The 17,472-nt window shown below is 43.9% G+C and overlaps 1 protein-coding gene across 3 annotated transcripts in view; it reads left to right on the top strand.

Moving 5' to 3' along the window:
* The window catches only part of LRRC69 (leucine rich repeat containing 69), a 67,346-nt gene that overhangs the window by 8,812 nt on the left and 41,062 nt on the right, over window positions 1–17,472 (top strand). For all 3 annotated transcript variants that reach the window (XM_019486517.2, XM_059723896.1, XM_059723897.1), the window contains exons 3-5: window positions 4,659–4,731; window positions 9,054–9,249; window positions 12,342–12,413. In XM_019486517.2, the coding sequence (XP_019342062.1) occupies window positions 4,659–4,731; window positions 9,054–9,249; window positions 12,342–12,413 (341 nt within the window). The remainder of the gene's footprint in view (window positions 1–4,658; window positions 4,732–9,053; window positions 9,250–12,341; window positions 12,414–17,472) is intronic.

The raw sequence follows: 17,472 nt of genomic DNA, 5'->3' as shown, positions 1-17,472 counted from the left end.
TCAGGCAGGCAGGTTCCGGGGGGTGGAGATCAGGCTCGCTGCTTTTCTTGGGAAGAACCTGCTTTCCTGGGCTGCTGCCGGGCTGCCTGCAGGGCTTCCTATGGAGCCGCGGAGCTGCACGGAGCCTGGTGCTTCGCTCCTTGAAGGAGTTTTAGTTTGCTGCACCCCAAGTCATTTAAAGTGCACTACGTCACCAAATTTCCTACAGCAGCTGGAATTAATTTGCAGTATGCCACTGAGGCATGCAAACACCGACACCATTAAAGTGGTGCAAAAGCATTTAGCCCACTTTAAAGTGTTGTGCACACATGCCTCTTGTTTCATGTACACACGGCCCTCTTGGCTAAGTACAGATGGTCAAAAAGCCTGAGGCTGAATTGATTCAGTCTTTGCAGGTTAGTTTAAGATGCAGAGATTAAACTGACTAACAAGTGAATAGACATTCAGTTTGATTCAGGAAATACAGCCATATGCAGTGGTTCAGGTGAAAAGCTGGGGGTTAGAAGAGCATGGCTCTGGCACATAGCCATTATAGGCTGTGTGTTTGCTTCCTCTTCCTGCTGGCATCAGCAAGGCACCAGACTACCATGCGTAGACCCTGAGACGGTGCAGAGTCACTTGGAAGAACTGGATGCCTTTAAGTCAGCAGGCCCTGATGAGCTCCATCCGAGGGTGCTGAAGGCACTGGCCGACATAGCTGCAGAGCCACTGGCAGGAATATTTGAACGCTCGTGGCGCACGGGCAAAGTCCCGGAGGACTGGAAAAGGGCTAATGTGGTCCCCATTTTCAAGAAGGGGAGGAAGGAGGACCCGGGCAACTATAGGCCAGTCAGTCTCACCTCCATCCTTGGCAGAGTCTTTGAAAAAATTATCAAGGATCACATTTGCGAGAGCCCGGCAGGACAAATTATGCTGAGGGGAAACCAGCACAGGTTCATAGCAGGCAGATCGTGCCTGACTAATTTAGTCTCTTTTTATGACCAGGTTACGAAACGCCTGGACACAGGAGTAGGGGTGGATGTCGTATACTTAGACTTCAGGAAGGCCTTCGATACGGTATCCCACCCCATACCGGTGAACAAGTTAAGAGGCTGTGACTTGGATGACTACACAGTCCAGTGGGTGGCGAATTGGCTAGAGGGTCGCACCTAGAGAGTGATGGTGGAGGGGTCGGTTTCGACCTGGAAGGGTGTGGGCAGTGGGGTCCCGCAGGGCTCGGTCCTTGGACCAATACTCTTTAATGTCTTCATCAGTGACTTGGACGAGGGAGTGAAGTGTACTCTGTCCAAGTTTGAGGATGACACAAAACTGTGGGGAGAAGTGGACACACCGGAGGGCAGGGAACAGCTGCAGGCAGACCTAGACAGGTTGGACAAGTGGGCAGAAAACAACAGAATGCAGTTCAACAAGGAGAAATGCAAAGTGCTGCACCTAGGGAGGAAGAATGTCCAGCACACCTACAGCCTAGGGAATGACCTGCTGGGTGGCACGGAAGTGGAAAGGGACCTTGGAGTCCTAGTGGACTCCAAGATGAACATGAGTCGGCAGTGTGACGAAGCCATCAGAAAAGCCAATGGCACTTTATCGTGCATCAGCAGATGCATGATGAATAGATCCAAGGAGGTGATACTTCCCCTCTATCGGGCGCTGGTCAGACCGCAGTTGGAGTACTACGTGCAATTCTGGGCGCCGCACTTCAAGAGGGATGCGGATAACCTGGAGAGGGTCCAGAGAAGGGCCACTCATATGGTTAAGGGCCTGCAGACCAAGTCCTACGAGGAGAGACTAGAGAACCTGGACCTTTTCAGCCTCCGCAAGAGAAGGTTGAGAGGCGACCTTGTGGCTGCCTATAAGTTCATCACAGGGGCACAGAAGGGAATTGGTGAGTTTTTATCACCAAGGCGCCCCCGGGGGTTACAAGAAATAATGGCCACAAGCTAGCAGAGAGCAGATTTAGATTGGATATTAGGAAAAACTTCTTCACAGTTACAGTGGCCAAGGTCTGGAATGGGCTCCCAAGGGAGGTGGTGCTCTCCCCTACCCTGGGGGTCTTCAAGAGGAGGTTAGATAAGCATCTAGCTGGGGTCATCTAGACCCAGCACTCTTTCCTGCCTATGCAGGGGGTCGGACTCTGATCTATTGAGGTCCCTTCCGACCCTAACATCTATGAATCTATGCTCTCCCTGAGGTCTCTGGGATTTGCAGTCCAGAATCACAGCAGCAGGATTCTGCAGGGTTGCTCATCACTTCCTCTTCCTGTCCACAGTCACAGCCAACAGTAAGTTTAGCAGAGTAGGGCAGCCCTGTGCTCAGGGGAAGTGGGTTTTAACCCTTCTCCCTGGCCCCAGACCCCAGCTGGGGTTTGCTGGGGAGGGCAGTCCCTGTCCTGCCTGCTCCTACACCCCACAACCCTTTTCTGCTGGAGCAGGCTACACAGTCCAGTCCAGGGCTGCAAAGCATGCTGGGATGCTTGGGGACTGTGATTTAACTTGAACCAGGAAGGGGTGTGGGACAGAAGTTTCTTAAACTGTTTTGACCCAAATCAGTTAAGCCTGATACTACATTCAACCAGGTTTATCTTAAACCAGTTTCAGCCATTTTGAAACTGGTTTATGTGCACTGAGCTCTTGTTCTGTTACAAGTTTAAACCAGTTTCTGATTACCTAAAGCAGTTTATGTGTAACTTCTGTCCCTAGCCCTGATGTGAAATGTTTCTACATTCATCACAGGCTGTACCAGTTTGTGGTGGGGACAAAATCCTGCAGTCTGGAGAAATGCAGACACTCTGCTGTTTCAGCAATTTATTATCCTCAAATCTGTCAAAAATGCTGATCTTTAGTTATGTGCCACACTAGTGAGTCCTTTATACATATAGAAGTAGTGTTTAGAAAGCATAATTAGTAAGATGCTTGTAGCTTGTGGATGAGACAGTAAATATAATCATAGGATTCTAACTTACCAAATAGTAAAATTAAGTGTGAACAAATTGATTTAGAATTTTTGTTTGAATATTTCACTTTAGGTTTTTTCAGTATACCTATCACAGTGGTATGTAAGCCAGTTATATGTAACATTTCTTATGAATCAGTTGAATGTGGAAAAAAAAGAAAAGAAAATAACAATAAGCACAATAAAAATATTTAGCATAATACCTAGGAAGGGTTTGGAAACTCTTATCAGGAATGTCTTTTCACCACTGGATAAATTAATATTGCATATTCACAAAATATTCTTCAGTGGTTCAAGTAAAGTCAAGTTATTGGCATTGCCTACTTGCTGAGGAGTTGAATTTTACCCAGTAGTTTTAAGTAAAAAAGTAATTAAAAAAAATGGAAAAGAGACTAGCTAGGAAAATTATTTTAAATTGGAAGAAATGCTTTGGAAGAGTGAAAGACACAAGACATGAACTGATTTAGGCTATAAAAGAGAAGGTTAAAGTATGATTTAATCTGTCCTTGAGGGCTCTGCAGTTTAGTACTGAAAAGAGCCCATAGACTAAAGGCACAATTTTTTTAACGGAAACAAAATAGTTGTAGGAAATAGTTCCATTACTGGAAATTTTAAACTCAAGATTGGATATTTTCCCAATTTTGAAAATACTTTAGTTTAGGGGTTCTAAGGAAGCTTTCCTTGCTTTCCTGAGCTGCTGGATGGCAGCAGCAGGGAGCCTGCACGCAGCAGCTGCTACTGCCATCTACCACTCCATGCTGCCACACCCCACTTCCCTGCACCACTGCGTGTACCCCCTGGGAAGTTTGCGGCCCCCTTTTAACTTGCTTGTGATCCCTCAGGGGTTGCGACCCACAGTTTGAGAACCCCCGCTTTAGTTAAAACTATAATTCATGCAAGTCCTGTGCTCTGTATTATTCAGGAGGTCAGACTAAATGAATCACAATGGTCTCTTTTTTTGTTATAAGCCATGAATCTTTGAAGAAAGACCCGAACAAAACATTCAGAAGAAAATCTGAACCATTTCAGTTTCTTCACAGTCTCAGAAAATGGCATAGCTTAAGAGCAAGGATGTTGTAAAAAATCTGTGTAAAGCATAAGTTTTCATTCCAGTCTGTGTCGAGTCGAATGAATGTCAGCCACTAACAACTAGATAGCAAAGCAACAAAAAAAAAAAGATTAAAACTGTGGGTCAGCGCAAGTATTAATTGCACCCCCAAGTTGATGTACTATATCACTACCAGACTCAAGATAAATTTATTAGCGTGCTTTTCTGTCAACAGAAATAACATACAATAAACTACATATATTTTTTAGCATTCACGGATCATAACAAAACTTTAGAATACTGCAGTTCTTATGTAGGCAAGGTTCCCAATGACTTCAGCATGTCTGTATGATGGTTGTTGTGGGTTCTGTTCTTTAATTTAGAGAATCTGAATTTGTAAACGTTTAAGAAAGTATGTTGAAGAAGTAGTCTGCAGACCTAATGATTTAAGGGAAAATTCATCCGTTAAAAATCCCTGGCTTTTATACAATCTTCTAGACACTGTTAGGAAAGTAGAGTGTAAAATGTTATCCTCCTAAATGAGGGTAATTATGATGGTGTTTGTGGGAGAGAGAGAAAGAGAATGTGTGAAGATAAACATTCTGGTCCACGGAGAATATAAATTGTGTGTTTTTTGGATTAAGGATGTGTTTCTTAACAGATGGATTAGAAAAATTGACGCTTCTGAATTTGAACAACAACAGGCTTAAATATCTTCCTCCAGAAATACACAGGTAATTTTGATTATGAAAGAGTTTCTCAAAGCTGTACAAATTATATTAATGTACAGTGTATTTGGTTTGGATGTATTATTTACCTTGTCATCATTGTGGCAAACTACTACTTCTAATTGCTGGGGAAGTTTTATGACTTTTTACTATATAGCTGAGCAGCAAGAAATGAAATCCGTAATTTTTTGACTTGTTATTTTTTAAAGCACTGCACTATTTTCTTTTAATTTTTGTGTCTCACAGTCAGGTTGTCTTTTTGATACCTTTCTTGAAAGGGATGTGGCATGAGGTCTTTTCATTCCTGTGGAAACACTTAAAGGTTGAGAACAACAGTTGTGATCCAGCTCTTAGAGTTAAAGAGCCAATCTTTTTAATGATGTCTTTGAGTTTGTTGATGTTTGCATATTATCTTTTAATATATGCTGAACTAGAACATCTAAAATATTTACTTTGAGTACCACAGATGTAACTTTTGTTTTTTATGGAATGAACTGAGGTACAATAATAACATTTCTTTTTACAGTTTATCACAAAGTCCTTTTAGAACACATTTTTCCCCCAAATATTTTGCAATGTAAAGTTGTAAACTTCATTGCAAAACTTGAATTTGTGAAATTAAAAATGATTATTGGTACTATGGCCGTGCCCTCTTGCTTTAGGTGATATAAAATGTATGGGGAAGCGAAAGCCCTTCTCTTGAAAAGGTTATTGCTCAGAAGATTCAACCTCTCCCATTTTCTTTCCCTTAACCCTACCCATGAGGGAAGGCACCAGAAGTGGTCTGTTACTGGTTTTAAAAAGCCATGGACAGGTGAGGGGCTAAAATCCTATCAGTGCAGAAAATATTTGGAACAGGGTATCCACAATCCTTCCCCAGTTTAACTGTTTTTACTCAGTAGTATTTGTATTTGTTTTGTGCCCTTTCTGAGGTGGCCACTTTGGCTGTGGACAGATATGCATTTGTAGCGCTACAAAATATAGTGCTATTTATAGGGGGGTTCAGAGCTCCCTAACTAGAGCATTGCAAAGTTGCCATGAAGGCATGCTCTAACTAGGGGGAAGTAGGGATTTGCTCCTCTGCTCTGCCACCGGGGAAGAGCAACTCAACAGGCTGTCACTGATCAATGGGCACTGGTGCCTGCTGCTGCGGTGAGCAGAGCTGCAGTCCCCCAGTCCTAACTAGGCTCTGAGCTCTGTACTCTGGGATTCTGCAAGACACCTAATGCATGGGTGGGCAAAATACGGCCTGCAGGCCAGATCTGGCCAGTGGAGTGATTTTGCCTGGCCTGCAGCGGGTCCCTTGGCCCCTGTGCGTGGTGCTGGGGCACCCCTGCCCCATGCCAGCCCACAGCTTGTCCCTGGATGGTGACAGCAGCCTGCAGCCCCACTGGGTAAGTGTGGGGTAGAGCAGAGTGGTGCAGGGGAAGTGGCAGGAGCCCCAGTGAGGTTGCTGTGTCCAAGGCCAGAGCCAGGGGCCGATATCCATGGAGACCGTGGGCAGCTGGGCAGGACCTGCACCTGGGGCCAATGTTCATGGAAACCAGCCCTCAACCCTGGTCCCAGATGCAGTGCCCTCACCAGGGCTTCTGCCACTGCCCCTTCACTGCTCCACCCCACACTGAGCTGGCAGGGCTGTGGGCTGCTGCCACCCTGCAGGCATCCTGGGGTGAGCTGCAGGCTGGCACAGGGTAGGTGATCCTAGCATCGCTTGCCTCCCCTCGCCCCAGCCCGGTCCTGGCTGCTGCAAGTGGCAGGGTGTGAAGTCGCTGCTGGGTGCATCCTTCTTCTTCCCTCAGCTGCGTACTGCCAGGGGAGGGGAGGGAAGAGGGAGACTAAGTTCCTCCTGAGCCTCCTCTGTGGGGCTCACAGCCCTCCTCTCCCCCTCATAGGTGCTGAAGCCCCCCAGTGAGGCGCAGCAGTGGCTTCCAGCTCTGCCCAACCCTGCACTGTCACTGCTTCAAGATTCTGGTCTTGGTACCGGATACAACTCCAGGGAGCCACACAGACAGGATGGGTGGAAAGCTGCGCCTGGTGCTGGGGCCAGGATCTCAGGCGCAGGGCAGGGCAGGGCAGGGCAGGGCTGCAGTCCACTCTCTGCACACCTCTGGCTGTGCAGCGGACCCATGTCCGCTGCAGGGGCATGCTGGCAGTGGATTGCATCTCTGACCCTGCCCCGGTCATGGCCCCACACTGTCACCACCATGCAACACTTCCTTGTCATCCCAGCCTTGCCTGCCCCTCCTGTTCCTGAACATCATTGCCCAGGGCCCCATTCCACATAAGGAGTTTTAGTGAGTTGTTGCGTGGCGGGGTACTGGGTGCTGACCTGGCCCATGACATCTCACCAAAATAAGTGGCCCAGGGCCCAAATAATTTTCCACCCTGGCTGTAACAGTATATGCAACTATTCAGACATTATATATGGTGCTACAGGGTGCTACAAAGAATTCTTGTTTCATCAAATGTAGTACTACAGAGAATTCCTGTTTCATCCAGGAACGTTTCTGTAGGGATTTAGATCCTATTTTGAACATGTTTCCAAGACCTTTCATTTTCTTAATTTCATAACTTCACTACCCACTGCCTTCAGTAGCGCTTCCATTGCAGCCTGCACTGCTAGTAACTGGAGCTAGGAGGAGGTCCTCATTTGCATTCTGGAAAGGAAGGCAAAAGTACAGCAGACACTTCAAGAAAGCCAACGTGGCCAGGATGATTATGATTCCATCACTGCTGTTGGCTGCTAGGGGACCCCAGCAGAATGAGCAGCAGTGCAGGGCACAAAGCCAAGGAATTCCAGGTGTTGGTACAAGATGCCTAGGTTTGTGAGCTTCCACGTGGGTGTCGACCATGCTGTATGCTCTTTCTACAAAGAATTTAGAATGATCCTGGCAGGGGATGAGCCACAATAGAGTCATATTTCACAACGCATTGAATCACAGTTTATGGTTAATTCGGGATGTGACCCAGACAAGGAACACATTAGTAGTGCAGGCAGGCCTAAGGTCAAGGAAGTCCTAAAGAGTTAGGAACTTCACAGATTTTAGGAGCCCAAGCTGTCATTTTGGCTTTCTGAGGTGAGCTCAGAGAATCTTGAGTCCACAGATGCTGAGGCCATGTTAATGCAACCCCAGCCATCTGCTGTCCAAATATCTATCACCCCATGTTCATTGACAGAGGATTCCTGTACACTGATGGGGGCAGTAAATGAGCATGGTTTGTATGGTAGTCTTTTCTGGTTCAAGTGGCTCTTTTAGGCATCCCCACCCCGATCCTTTCTACTTGCAGAGTGGTTGGCTGGTGTAGATTGCACATGTAGTCATCTTTGCCCCATTTAGAAATTGTGTCCAAGGACTCAGCAGGTAGTGTACTAACTCAGCTCTTACATTTCTGGGGAATATGGAAGTTTCCTTAGTTCCAGAATAGGGCATCTGTTCCTATCCAGAAATGCTTTGGAGGAAGAAGCTCTCCTTCCCTTTAATTAGTCAAGATGTTCTGACCTGAAAGTTTAACTTCTCTTTTCCATAGTTGGATAAAGGTGCTTTTTTCTTAGTGACATTCTAAATTATTTTCAGTGCATTTTGAACAGAAAAATAAGCATATCAAAATTGTCTTAGCAGCATTGAGGAAAATGAAAAAGCTCCAGTACATTCAGCAAGAGGAAAAAAAAAATTAGAATGAACAAATTTGGAATGGTAACCTTTACCAGCATTTTCAGTCATCAGCTATTCTCATCCACTGTGCCTGTTACACCTCTCATCCCTGACTGTTATTTTGCTGATTTCCATGTTGAGTATGGCCCAAGATATTTTCCTTTTGGAAAAATATTAAGATCTACTTCAGAACAAACTATTTAAAAATAAACATTATTTCATTCTTGCATTTTCATTTGATTTTCATTTCTCCCCATTTATTTGCATTTTCTGACCCTGACATGTAGGACCAAATCTGTTCTGTCTATAAGCCATCTACATGCAATCTTATTATATATGTAATATTTGGAATTCAGAAGGCATTTCCTGTCTGCTTTAAATGGCTCCAAAAAATACCCACACACAGCCAAATCCTTTGTTTTGAGAGTCTGTAATAAAAGCAGTCAGACAAGTTATGATTAATTGCTATTTACATATCATATGAATACTTTATAATAGACTTAAATCCCTTAACAATTGCCCACCATATGTTTCATATAAATATATTTAAACAGGTATGTCATGAAAAATAGAACACATCCCTGTATAGGAAATTTTTCAATAAAAGTTGCAATTGTTCCCTGTACTGCAAGTTATATCAAGTCTGTACAACAAAATACTTTATTCATTTTACAGGTTAGAAAATCTGGAATACATGAGTTTAAATAATAATCAGATAGGAAGTATTCCCAAAGAGCTATGTTCCCTGGAAAAGCTTTCTGAACTCCATCTGTCCTACAACTGTCTTATCACGGTACCTGAAGAGATTGGATACATGACAAACCTCAGGATGCTGTGCTTGTCAAGAAACCAGATAGAGGTTCTTCCAGATGTGAGTAATCTTGCGCTAACATACTTTCTCTTTCAATTAATGTGCATATTTTAATAAAACATTTGAATAACAAATTTTTAATGGTGTGTGTTTTCAGACGTACCTTAACAATGTATGCCTACAATCACTAAAACTCGTTCGATAATTTCACTCTCAAAGATGTTTATTTAAATACTGTTTTCTTGAGGCTATTTGGAAAATAGAAATTTAAAACTAATTTATTAACCCTTGCAAATAGGAACAAAGCCTGAAATGGACAAGTAGGGGCCCACATTTTCTAAGCACAGGCACCTATCCTGTCCGTCTTTAGGTATGGCAACATAAACAATTTACCACAAGGCAGGCTAGGACATAAATTTGCTGCATATTAGCTACTTGATGGTAGCTATCGATGTGCACAGTCTTATCCTGTAGTACATGTGAGAGGTCCCATTTTTTGAAGCAAGATAAGTTACCTCACTTTACTTCTGGGTTCAGACTATCCACATGGCTAGTTACTGCAGAGTAATTAACACCCTGTAAATACACACCCTAATTTATCATATGATGACTCCATGTAGCCATAACATTTTTGCTTTGCAAGTGCTGGCAAAGTTGGTAAGTTACGTTCATGCCATGTGTATGTATTGATTTAATTTTTGTGAATATAGAGACTGAGAGGCCATTTATGAAAACTTTCTTTCTGTTAATTTAGAAAATCAAGCAAGAGATCTGTACTTAAAAACCTGTTAACTAGTATCCTGACTTTCAGGAGTCCTGAGCAATCAGAAATTTCACTGAAAGTTAAGGGAAACTGCAGGTACTTAGTGCCCTGGGAAATATTATTTTAAATTTTCTCTTATACTATAAGTAAAGGTTTGAGATAATTTTATGAAATAAAATTCAGTAACATCACTAATTGTGAATCTTTACTTGATGTCTGAACAAATAAAGAACTGGAAGCAACTAATGTAAGTTCATTTAATTAATTATTTTGAGAAATGCTGGACATGAAATAAATAATGTCAGCTTTCTTAAAATATGGGGCCTTTAACGAAATGTATCATAGCTCTGTTGCTTCAGGAAGGATTTGGCATAAATAAATGAAGTTTAAAATACTTTTATAGTCTGTTTTATCATCAAAACTTTCTACCTCTTTTAATGGCCAAATATACAACAACATTCCCTCAGTCAAAATTAGAAGCCTTGGTTTGCCTTGGTGAAGCCTAAAATAAACATCTAAAATGTGTTATATATCTTATCTTAAAACTCTTGAGCTCTTGCATATTCCAGTTAGCTTTTAGGGAGAAGGAAGAGCCTCTAGTTTTTATTCTGAATCAGGTTCCTTGCTTTGAGACTTTTTTTTTTGTGACACTGCTGCTTTGCTGTCTGATATGCAGATGCATAAGTGCTGGCATAGTTAGTAAGTATGTATTTATACCATGTGCAGACATACAAAGCCCCGGACTTTTGGAAAAAATGACCTTAAATGAGGACCCATTGAGAAATTTTATCTTACCTTTAGTTTAGTGGTGTGTAGCTTTTATTTGTGTTCCTTTTTAGCTAGAAGTAAAGATAAAGGAGAAATATATCATTCTAAACTAATCAGAAGAAATAAAGTTATATTTCTTCTATGACTATAAGTGAATGGTCTTCAACTTCAGATCTTAGGAGTATGGCATACATACTATTGCGACCAAGCCTGATTTGTACAGCTTTTGTAGTAGGCTATTCTGACTGAGGCTTGTTCTGTGGGTGCTCAGCAGTATGTACATCAAGTAGAAGAAAATAAGGTTTTGAACATGCAAAGTTTATATTTGATGCTTTGTTTATTTTGTTTACTGTGGTTTTTTTTATTTGTATATTACCTTTGTTACCTGCAAAAGTCAGTACAATTAAACAAAATGAATCTATGAAGCCTGCTATAATAGAAAATGTTGAAAAAAGGCTGTTAATACCATTATATCTTGGCAGCTGCTTGTAACTACTATTTAATTTAGCAATGAAAAAACTTGAAAAAATAACAGCATAAACTAAAATCTTATGTATCTTTCTATCCCATGTTCCACCAGAAATAAGAAATGGTAATTGAGTAATTAAGTTAAGAAATGGTAATTGAGTGAGATTGGGAGATAGGGCCTATTGGTAATTTTAGAGATTCAGGCTCTCCATTTAAAAGTTTTTGTTTACTGGACAAAGGAGCCTAAGAAATGTGGATTTACAGACTATCTGGATCCCTTTGTAGTGAAAGAAAGAGGCTGTGACTGAGAAGAGGAGGTATTGCATGTATCTACACATACGCTTCACTGCGGAATTGACTAATTGGCTCCATAGTAAAATGTCAAAATCTACACATGTGCCAGTATTAGGGTGCAGTAAATTAGTTAACTCTGCTGTAGGACAGTACTGTCAGAGACAGTGCTGTCCTACAACAGAGTAATTACTGTGCTGAAATGCATATTTAGATGGTGACAGGGGCTAGCTGGGGCACAAGCATGAGGGATGCCTGCTGTCTAGCCCTGCACTTCAGCACCTTTGTTCACAGTGCTGTGGTCCTAGGCGCATGTGTAGATATTGCACCATAACTAATTCATAATAAGGTGAAGGATTGGGAGATAGAGGTCCTTGGAAATTTTGAAAAATAACTCAGGATTGATTCTTTTAGTGTTAACAGCAATGACAACTTTGAGAGGCAAGGATTTCTTATGGTAGTATTTTTTTTATTGGACTAACTATATATTTTGGATGAAGATAGATAAGCTTTCAAATGCAAGATATTCTTCATCCGGTCTCATTTAAAAGCTTGTCTAACTTTATCTCAGTTACATAGTTGGTTTGATAAAAGCTATCGCCCTAAGAAATGCTTGCTTCTTGCATAATTTCGAGACCATCTTGGCTGCAACGTTGCTCTTACACTATCTTCTTCTTTCTAATTCATTTTGAGTTTTCCTCTTTTTTTTTTTTCTTATTTTAATCAGATAACTCAGGCTTTCTTTATCAACCTTATCACTGATTGATACCTCTGATATGACAGTCTTATCTATGAGGAATTTAACTTATTGGTCTTTCTCCCCCCTTTTTTACCAAATTGTTTTCTACCCATTTACTCCTAGGGGCTTTGTAAACTGAGGAAACTAAGAATTCTAGATGTAGCGGGAAACAGAATTTGGGTGTTTCCAACATTAGTAAGTATTATTTTCCTATAATTTGTTCACTAACAAAATTTTCCTAGTGCAGTTATTAGATTAAATGCATAGGCAATATATGCAACTTGCAAAAATTGATACCATGAATGTTACAGAGCAATGAGTAAAAAGAAAATAAATATGTAGAGTTGCATAGAAATCCAACAGCATTGAACTGGAGATAGCAAAGTTATGTAAACTAGTATTTATGTGTTGTAAATATTCTATTCAAGGTACCAAAAGTAACATAGCCAGCAGTCTGGTTGATCAAAATGTGCTTGTCAAAGTTGTCAGTGTCCTTCCAGGTGCTGAAGAATTTTTGTCTATAAAAGACACATATTTGAGCACAATTTTACCAGTGTGCACACTGTTATGATTGGAGTATTATACAAATCATGGCCATTCTTTTGAGTTAATTTAGTACCACATGTAAACCACTGATCATGAGGGAAGAGGAAGAAGAATCCATTGCTAGAGTCGAAAGGAAATTACACCACACTCAAATGGCATAATTTTTAATTTAATCTTTGTCTTTTTGTGTTCAGTGTCCGCTGATAAATACATTTTAACTTGACATACCAATAAACTGTGTGTTTCTTCAGTGCATTCTCTGTTTTGGACCAGGTGGCAGTCTTTTACTGTGCACTTTTATCAATGTTCTGGGTCATGTCCTTTTTAACAGCTTGGCTATTTTGTGTCTACTGAGACGGGACTGAAATTCTTTTGCTTCAACTACTGTAACTTTTCAGTTCCTTTGGATTTGCTGTTTCTGTCATTTAAATTATTCATGTGATAGCTCCCTGTTTCCCAGACTGAAGAATATCTCTTGCTCAGTACCGCCCCAGTTCTTTGTATCTTCTATTGCTTGCTACTATGTTGTGTTAAAACAATTAGAAATAAGGACATTTTGGGGGGAAAAAATTGGTATAACTTTTTGAAGTGGTGTGTTTAGTTTTGATTATAAATGTGCATTAATAGCAGTAATCAACTGAGGGCACTACTGCATTGCTTTTTTTTTTCCCTCAGAGGCTGCAATTACCTTTTTGTAGCCCTTTATGGACGCGAAACAGCAGGGAAGTTTGTCTGAAACATTCTTATATAGGACAAAGCAAGAAGGGTTGAGCTTATTAAATTTGGTCCTAAACCTGGAACCTATTCATTTGTATCAGTCTGGACTCATATAGATAGGCCTGTTGATGTGTTGAATCAGGACAACTTTATTTGGCATCAAAGCCAAAAGAATATATAACATTATAATAGTTCTAATTATAAGGACTGATTTTATTGTCACAACATCATCGTGGCTTTCTCAGTTGCCTTGTTTAGTTATGTGGAAAATTACCCAAAATTCATCTTCTAATCTGAAGTTGAAAACTGGCAAAAATTAAAACATCCACTTTCTATTTAATGATCAGTAATTAATGACACACACTGCCGACGGTTACTTATTATAGAATATACAGTTTATTGAATGCATATATGTATTACTTTAATATTGTCCCTAAACAGGGCAGAGTTGGAGCCTTTGCAAATAATGGGAATGTGCTTTTTGGCATTGCAGCCTGCACTCCTCCATGTCTATCCAGCTTTTGCTGTCAAGAGATAGTGGGTTGATGCCATGGTCCAACTTCCATTGGTGTGACTTGTGCTAGTAGGGATCACTCCCTGTGTATTGGGTAGTGCATAGGTGCAGTTATGCCCAACTGCTGCGTGTCACAACCCAAAGTTGTGATTTTTTGTTTGTGTGTGTGCTTCGGCACCGCTAAATTATTTCCTGCCAATTTGTCGCTTTCTTTGCACGGTAGAGCTCTCTGCTGCTAGAGACAACTCTGGTGCAACAGGGGATTTCCTGCCAGATTACAGCTTCTTTGCAGTGTGCATCTCTTTTGCATCGTAGTGATACACGCTGTAAAGAAGTTCCCGCCATTTGTATTAGGATTCACGCCACGTTATTGGCCCATTCCTAATATAGGCAGACGTGGCGGCTAGCGATTGGCTTGCTAGCCGTACAAAAGGCTTGTGTGGTTTCTGCCCAAGTTGGAGGCCTCCACGAACACCGGAGGAGGGAGGACAAGAGAGATTCTGTGTGAAGATCTCCAAGTGCTGCGGACCCGATGTGCCTCCCCTAAGCAGGCAATAGAGGCAATAGAACCAAACCTACGGAGCTTTTGCTTCTTGCCTCTCCCTGTTGCCGAGCGCAATCCTAGACGTATCCCTTTCCTGTAACTTTGGACCCGTGGAGCCTAAGTAACTCTGGGGAAACTTTTCGAACCCAACTTAACCGGACCCGCGGAGCCTAGCAAACTCCGTGGGAGCAATTGATTTGTCAGAATCCTCCAACGAGGATTCAAGCGGGAGCTGTGCCTGGAAACCTGTCCAGCCTACACCAATACCATCTTTGGGTGTAAGTAAATAATCTTTTCAATCAACCATTACGCCTCCGTAACTAATTCTAACTCATGTGCGCTAAACCGCCCCGCGGTTCTCTCCGGCCCCGCGTGCCCGGGCTGCTGGCCACAGCCTGTGTGCAACGAAGACGGGTCTGGTACGACCCCGGTTCGCCCCCGGCTAGCCCATGGTGGCCAGAATAGGATCAGAATCACCGCCACACATGGCGACGAGGGCGGGATCAGGGCCCGGCCCGCACACTGCGCAGAGGAGGAAGCCGTGCATGACACGAATTCTGGTTGATAGTTTAGAATTATGAAAATGCTATATTGCTTCTGTGAGTATGTACCTCACCTTGCTGATATGACAGTAGTGGCTTGTTAATGGTGGTCTGTTGCCGTGGAAAGTGGGTAGAGCAGGGATCGGCAACCCCCGGCACGTGTGCCATGCGTGGCATACGAGGTCATTTTCCTTGGCACGCATTGGGCCTGGGGAGGCAGCAGCCGTTTGCAGCATCCTGGCTGCAGCCGGCCCCAGCTCTGGGTAGCTGCTGCCAGCTGGGAGTCTGGGCTGCTCCCAGCAGGCAGCTGGGATGCTGCAAGCCCTGCTGGGAGCAGCCCAGGCTCCGTGACTATCAGCAGCTACCCAGAGCCAAGGCCGGCTGCAGCCAGGAGGCTACAAACAGCTGCTGCCCTCTCACCCCAGCCCTGGCCCCGGCCCCAGCTGTCTCCTGGCCCCAGGCTCCGGCAAAGCAGCAGGTGCCAACACTACACCCAATGGGGCCGGGGTCGGGGCCGGGGAGGCAGCAGCAGTTTGTAGCCTCCCGACTGCACTGAGCCCTGGCTCTGGGTAGCTGCTGATAGTCACGGAGCCTGGGCTGCTCCCATGGAAGCCCTGCTGCAAGCAGCCCGGGCTCCATAGCTATCAGCAACTACCCAGAACCTGGGCCAGCTGCAACCATCTGCTGCCTCTCAGCCCCAGATCTGGGCCCTGGACTCCGGGTGGGGAGGAGCAGCTGCCCATACCGGCAGTGCTCTCTGCTGTGCTGCCCTTGCCGATTCTGCAAAGCAGTGTTGGAACCTGGAACGGCAGGGCACAGCAGTGGGTGCAGAAAGCTGCCTGCTTCCTGCTACCCTGCCACACTTCCCGTGCAGGCAGGGACAGCAGTGAGGGGTACAATCCTGCACTGCTGCCCATTCTGCTCCCATGCACACAGGGGAAGTGTGGTAGGGCAGCGGGGAGCTGGGAGCAGGCAGCTTTCTGTGCCCCCCTCTGTGCCCTGCCGTGCTGGGTTCCAACACTGCTTTGCAGAAGCAGCAAGGGCAGCACAGCGTGGAGCATTGTCAGTATGTGCTATGTCCCTGGAGCCCGGGGCTGGGCCTGAGGCTGGGGCTGGGGTGGAGAGGCAGCAGATGTTTGCAGCTAGCTCAGGTTTTGGGTAGCTGCTGACAGCCACAGAGCCTGCGCTGGGGGACAGGGACTTTGGGTGAGTGGCAAGGACTGGGTGGGAAGCAAGGGTCATGAGTGGGGCTGTGGGGCAGGGGCTTTGGGTGGAGGTCACAGGGCAGCAGGGCTGGGGGGCAAGGGGCACAAGCAGGGCATCCTGCCATTTACCCTCTGCCCTTATTTTGTTTTTCTGGCATGCTGGCACTCCGGCACCTTCCAAGGTAGACATTGTGGGTTTTTTTGGCATTCCAGCCAAAAAACATTGCCTACCCCTGGTGTAGAGCAAATGATAGCTTCTTCCCAAGAAAATCAGTTTTCTCCTATCTGACTGCAAGGGTCTGGAGTTTAGAAAAGGGAAACATAACCAAACACAGAACAAAGAAGCCAAAATGTTTGTAGCAAGAACATATAGATGACTCAGAGCCATCTAGTAAGCTTAGCATAAGGCTTTCCAAGTTTTTGGCAAGAGGAAGAAAACATGAGGGAACTTTCATAACAGAAACAGGGCCTGACTTAGCTGTGAAACCAGTCAAGGTCAGAGAAGAGAAGGGGAGCTGTAAAGACTAGTAATTCAAAAGACAGACCATGAGATGCACATCAGCTGGCCCTAAGGCTGTGCCATTCCAAGGAAACTGATCCAATCCTCCCTCGCCCCCGCCAAAAAAACCTAGAAAAACGCTGGGTAATGAGCAGGGATCCTGGTTTTCTCTGTTTAAAAATCATAAGTTCTCTGATTTAAAAAATCGCAAATTCTCTGATTAAACCCTGCCAAATCAGCGTTTTTCGATGTTTAAAATGAAACACCACTATGTATGTATGTATCAATTTAATATAATGTTTTACTGGTATGTTTACTATTTTAAAGCACTCTTGAAACCTACCAGTGCCTTAATCAGTATAATAAAATATGCCATTTAATTTTGCTTTTTTTTTAATCATGGAAAATCAGAGCTCCTGGTGCCCCCTTCACTCACCAGGATGCAGGTCCAGCTGTGGTTGTCCCTGTTGCTTTGTGGCACTGAGCAACCCTGATATGCTAGTGTCCTGGCCCTGCCCATGCTGGTTGCTCCTCACTCCAAAGCTGGTGACTCTGCTTGTGCCCCTCCCTTCTAAAGCAGTCTTCTGCCCCCCGCTGACCATTTCAGTGCCCCTCACTCCCAACCCATAGTTCCCTGATCCTGCTGTTACCCCTCACAACCCACAGTTCCCTGCCCCTCCGTTGTCA

The sequence above is a fragment of the Alligator mississippiensis genome, chromosome 3, assembly GCF_030867095.1.
Source record: "Alligator mississippiensis isolate rAllMis1 chromosome 3, rAllMis1, whole genome shotgun sequence".
NCBI classification, from domain to species: domain Eukaryota; kingdom Metazoa; phylum Chordata; order Crocodylia; family Alligatoridae; genus Alligator; species Alligator mississippiensis.
The sequence above is the reverse complement of the archived record's forward strand: the minus strand, read 5'-3'. Positions and strand labels throughout refer to the sequence as shown.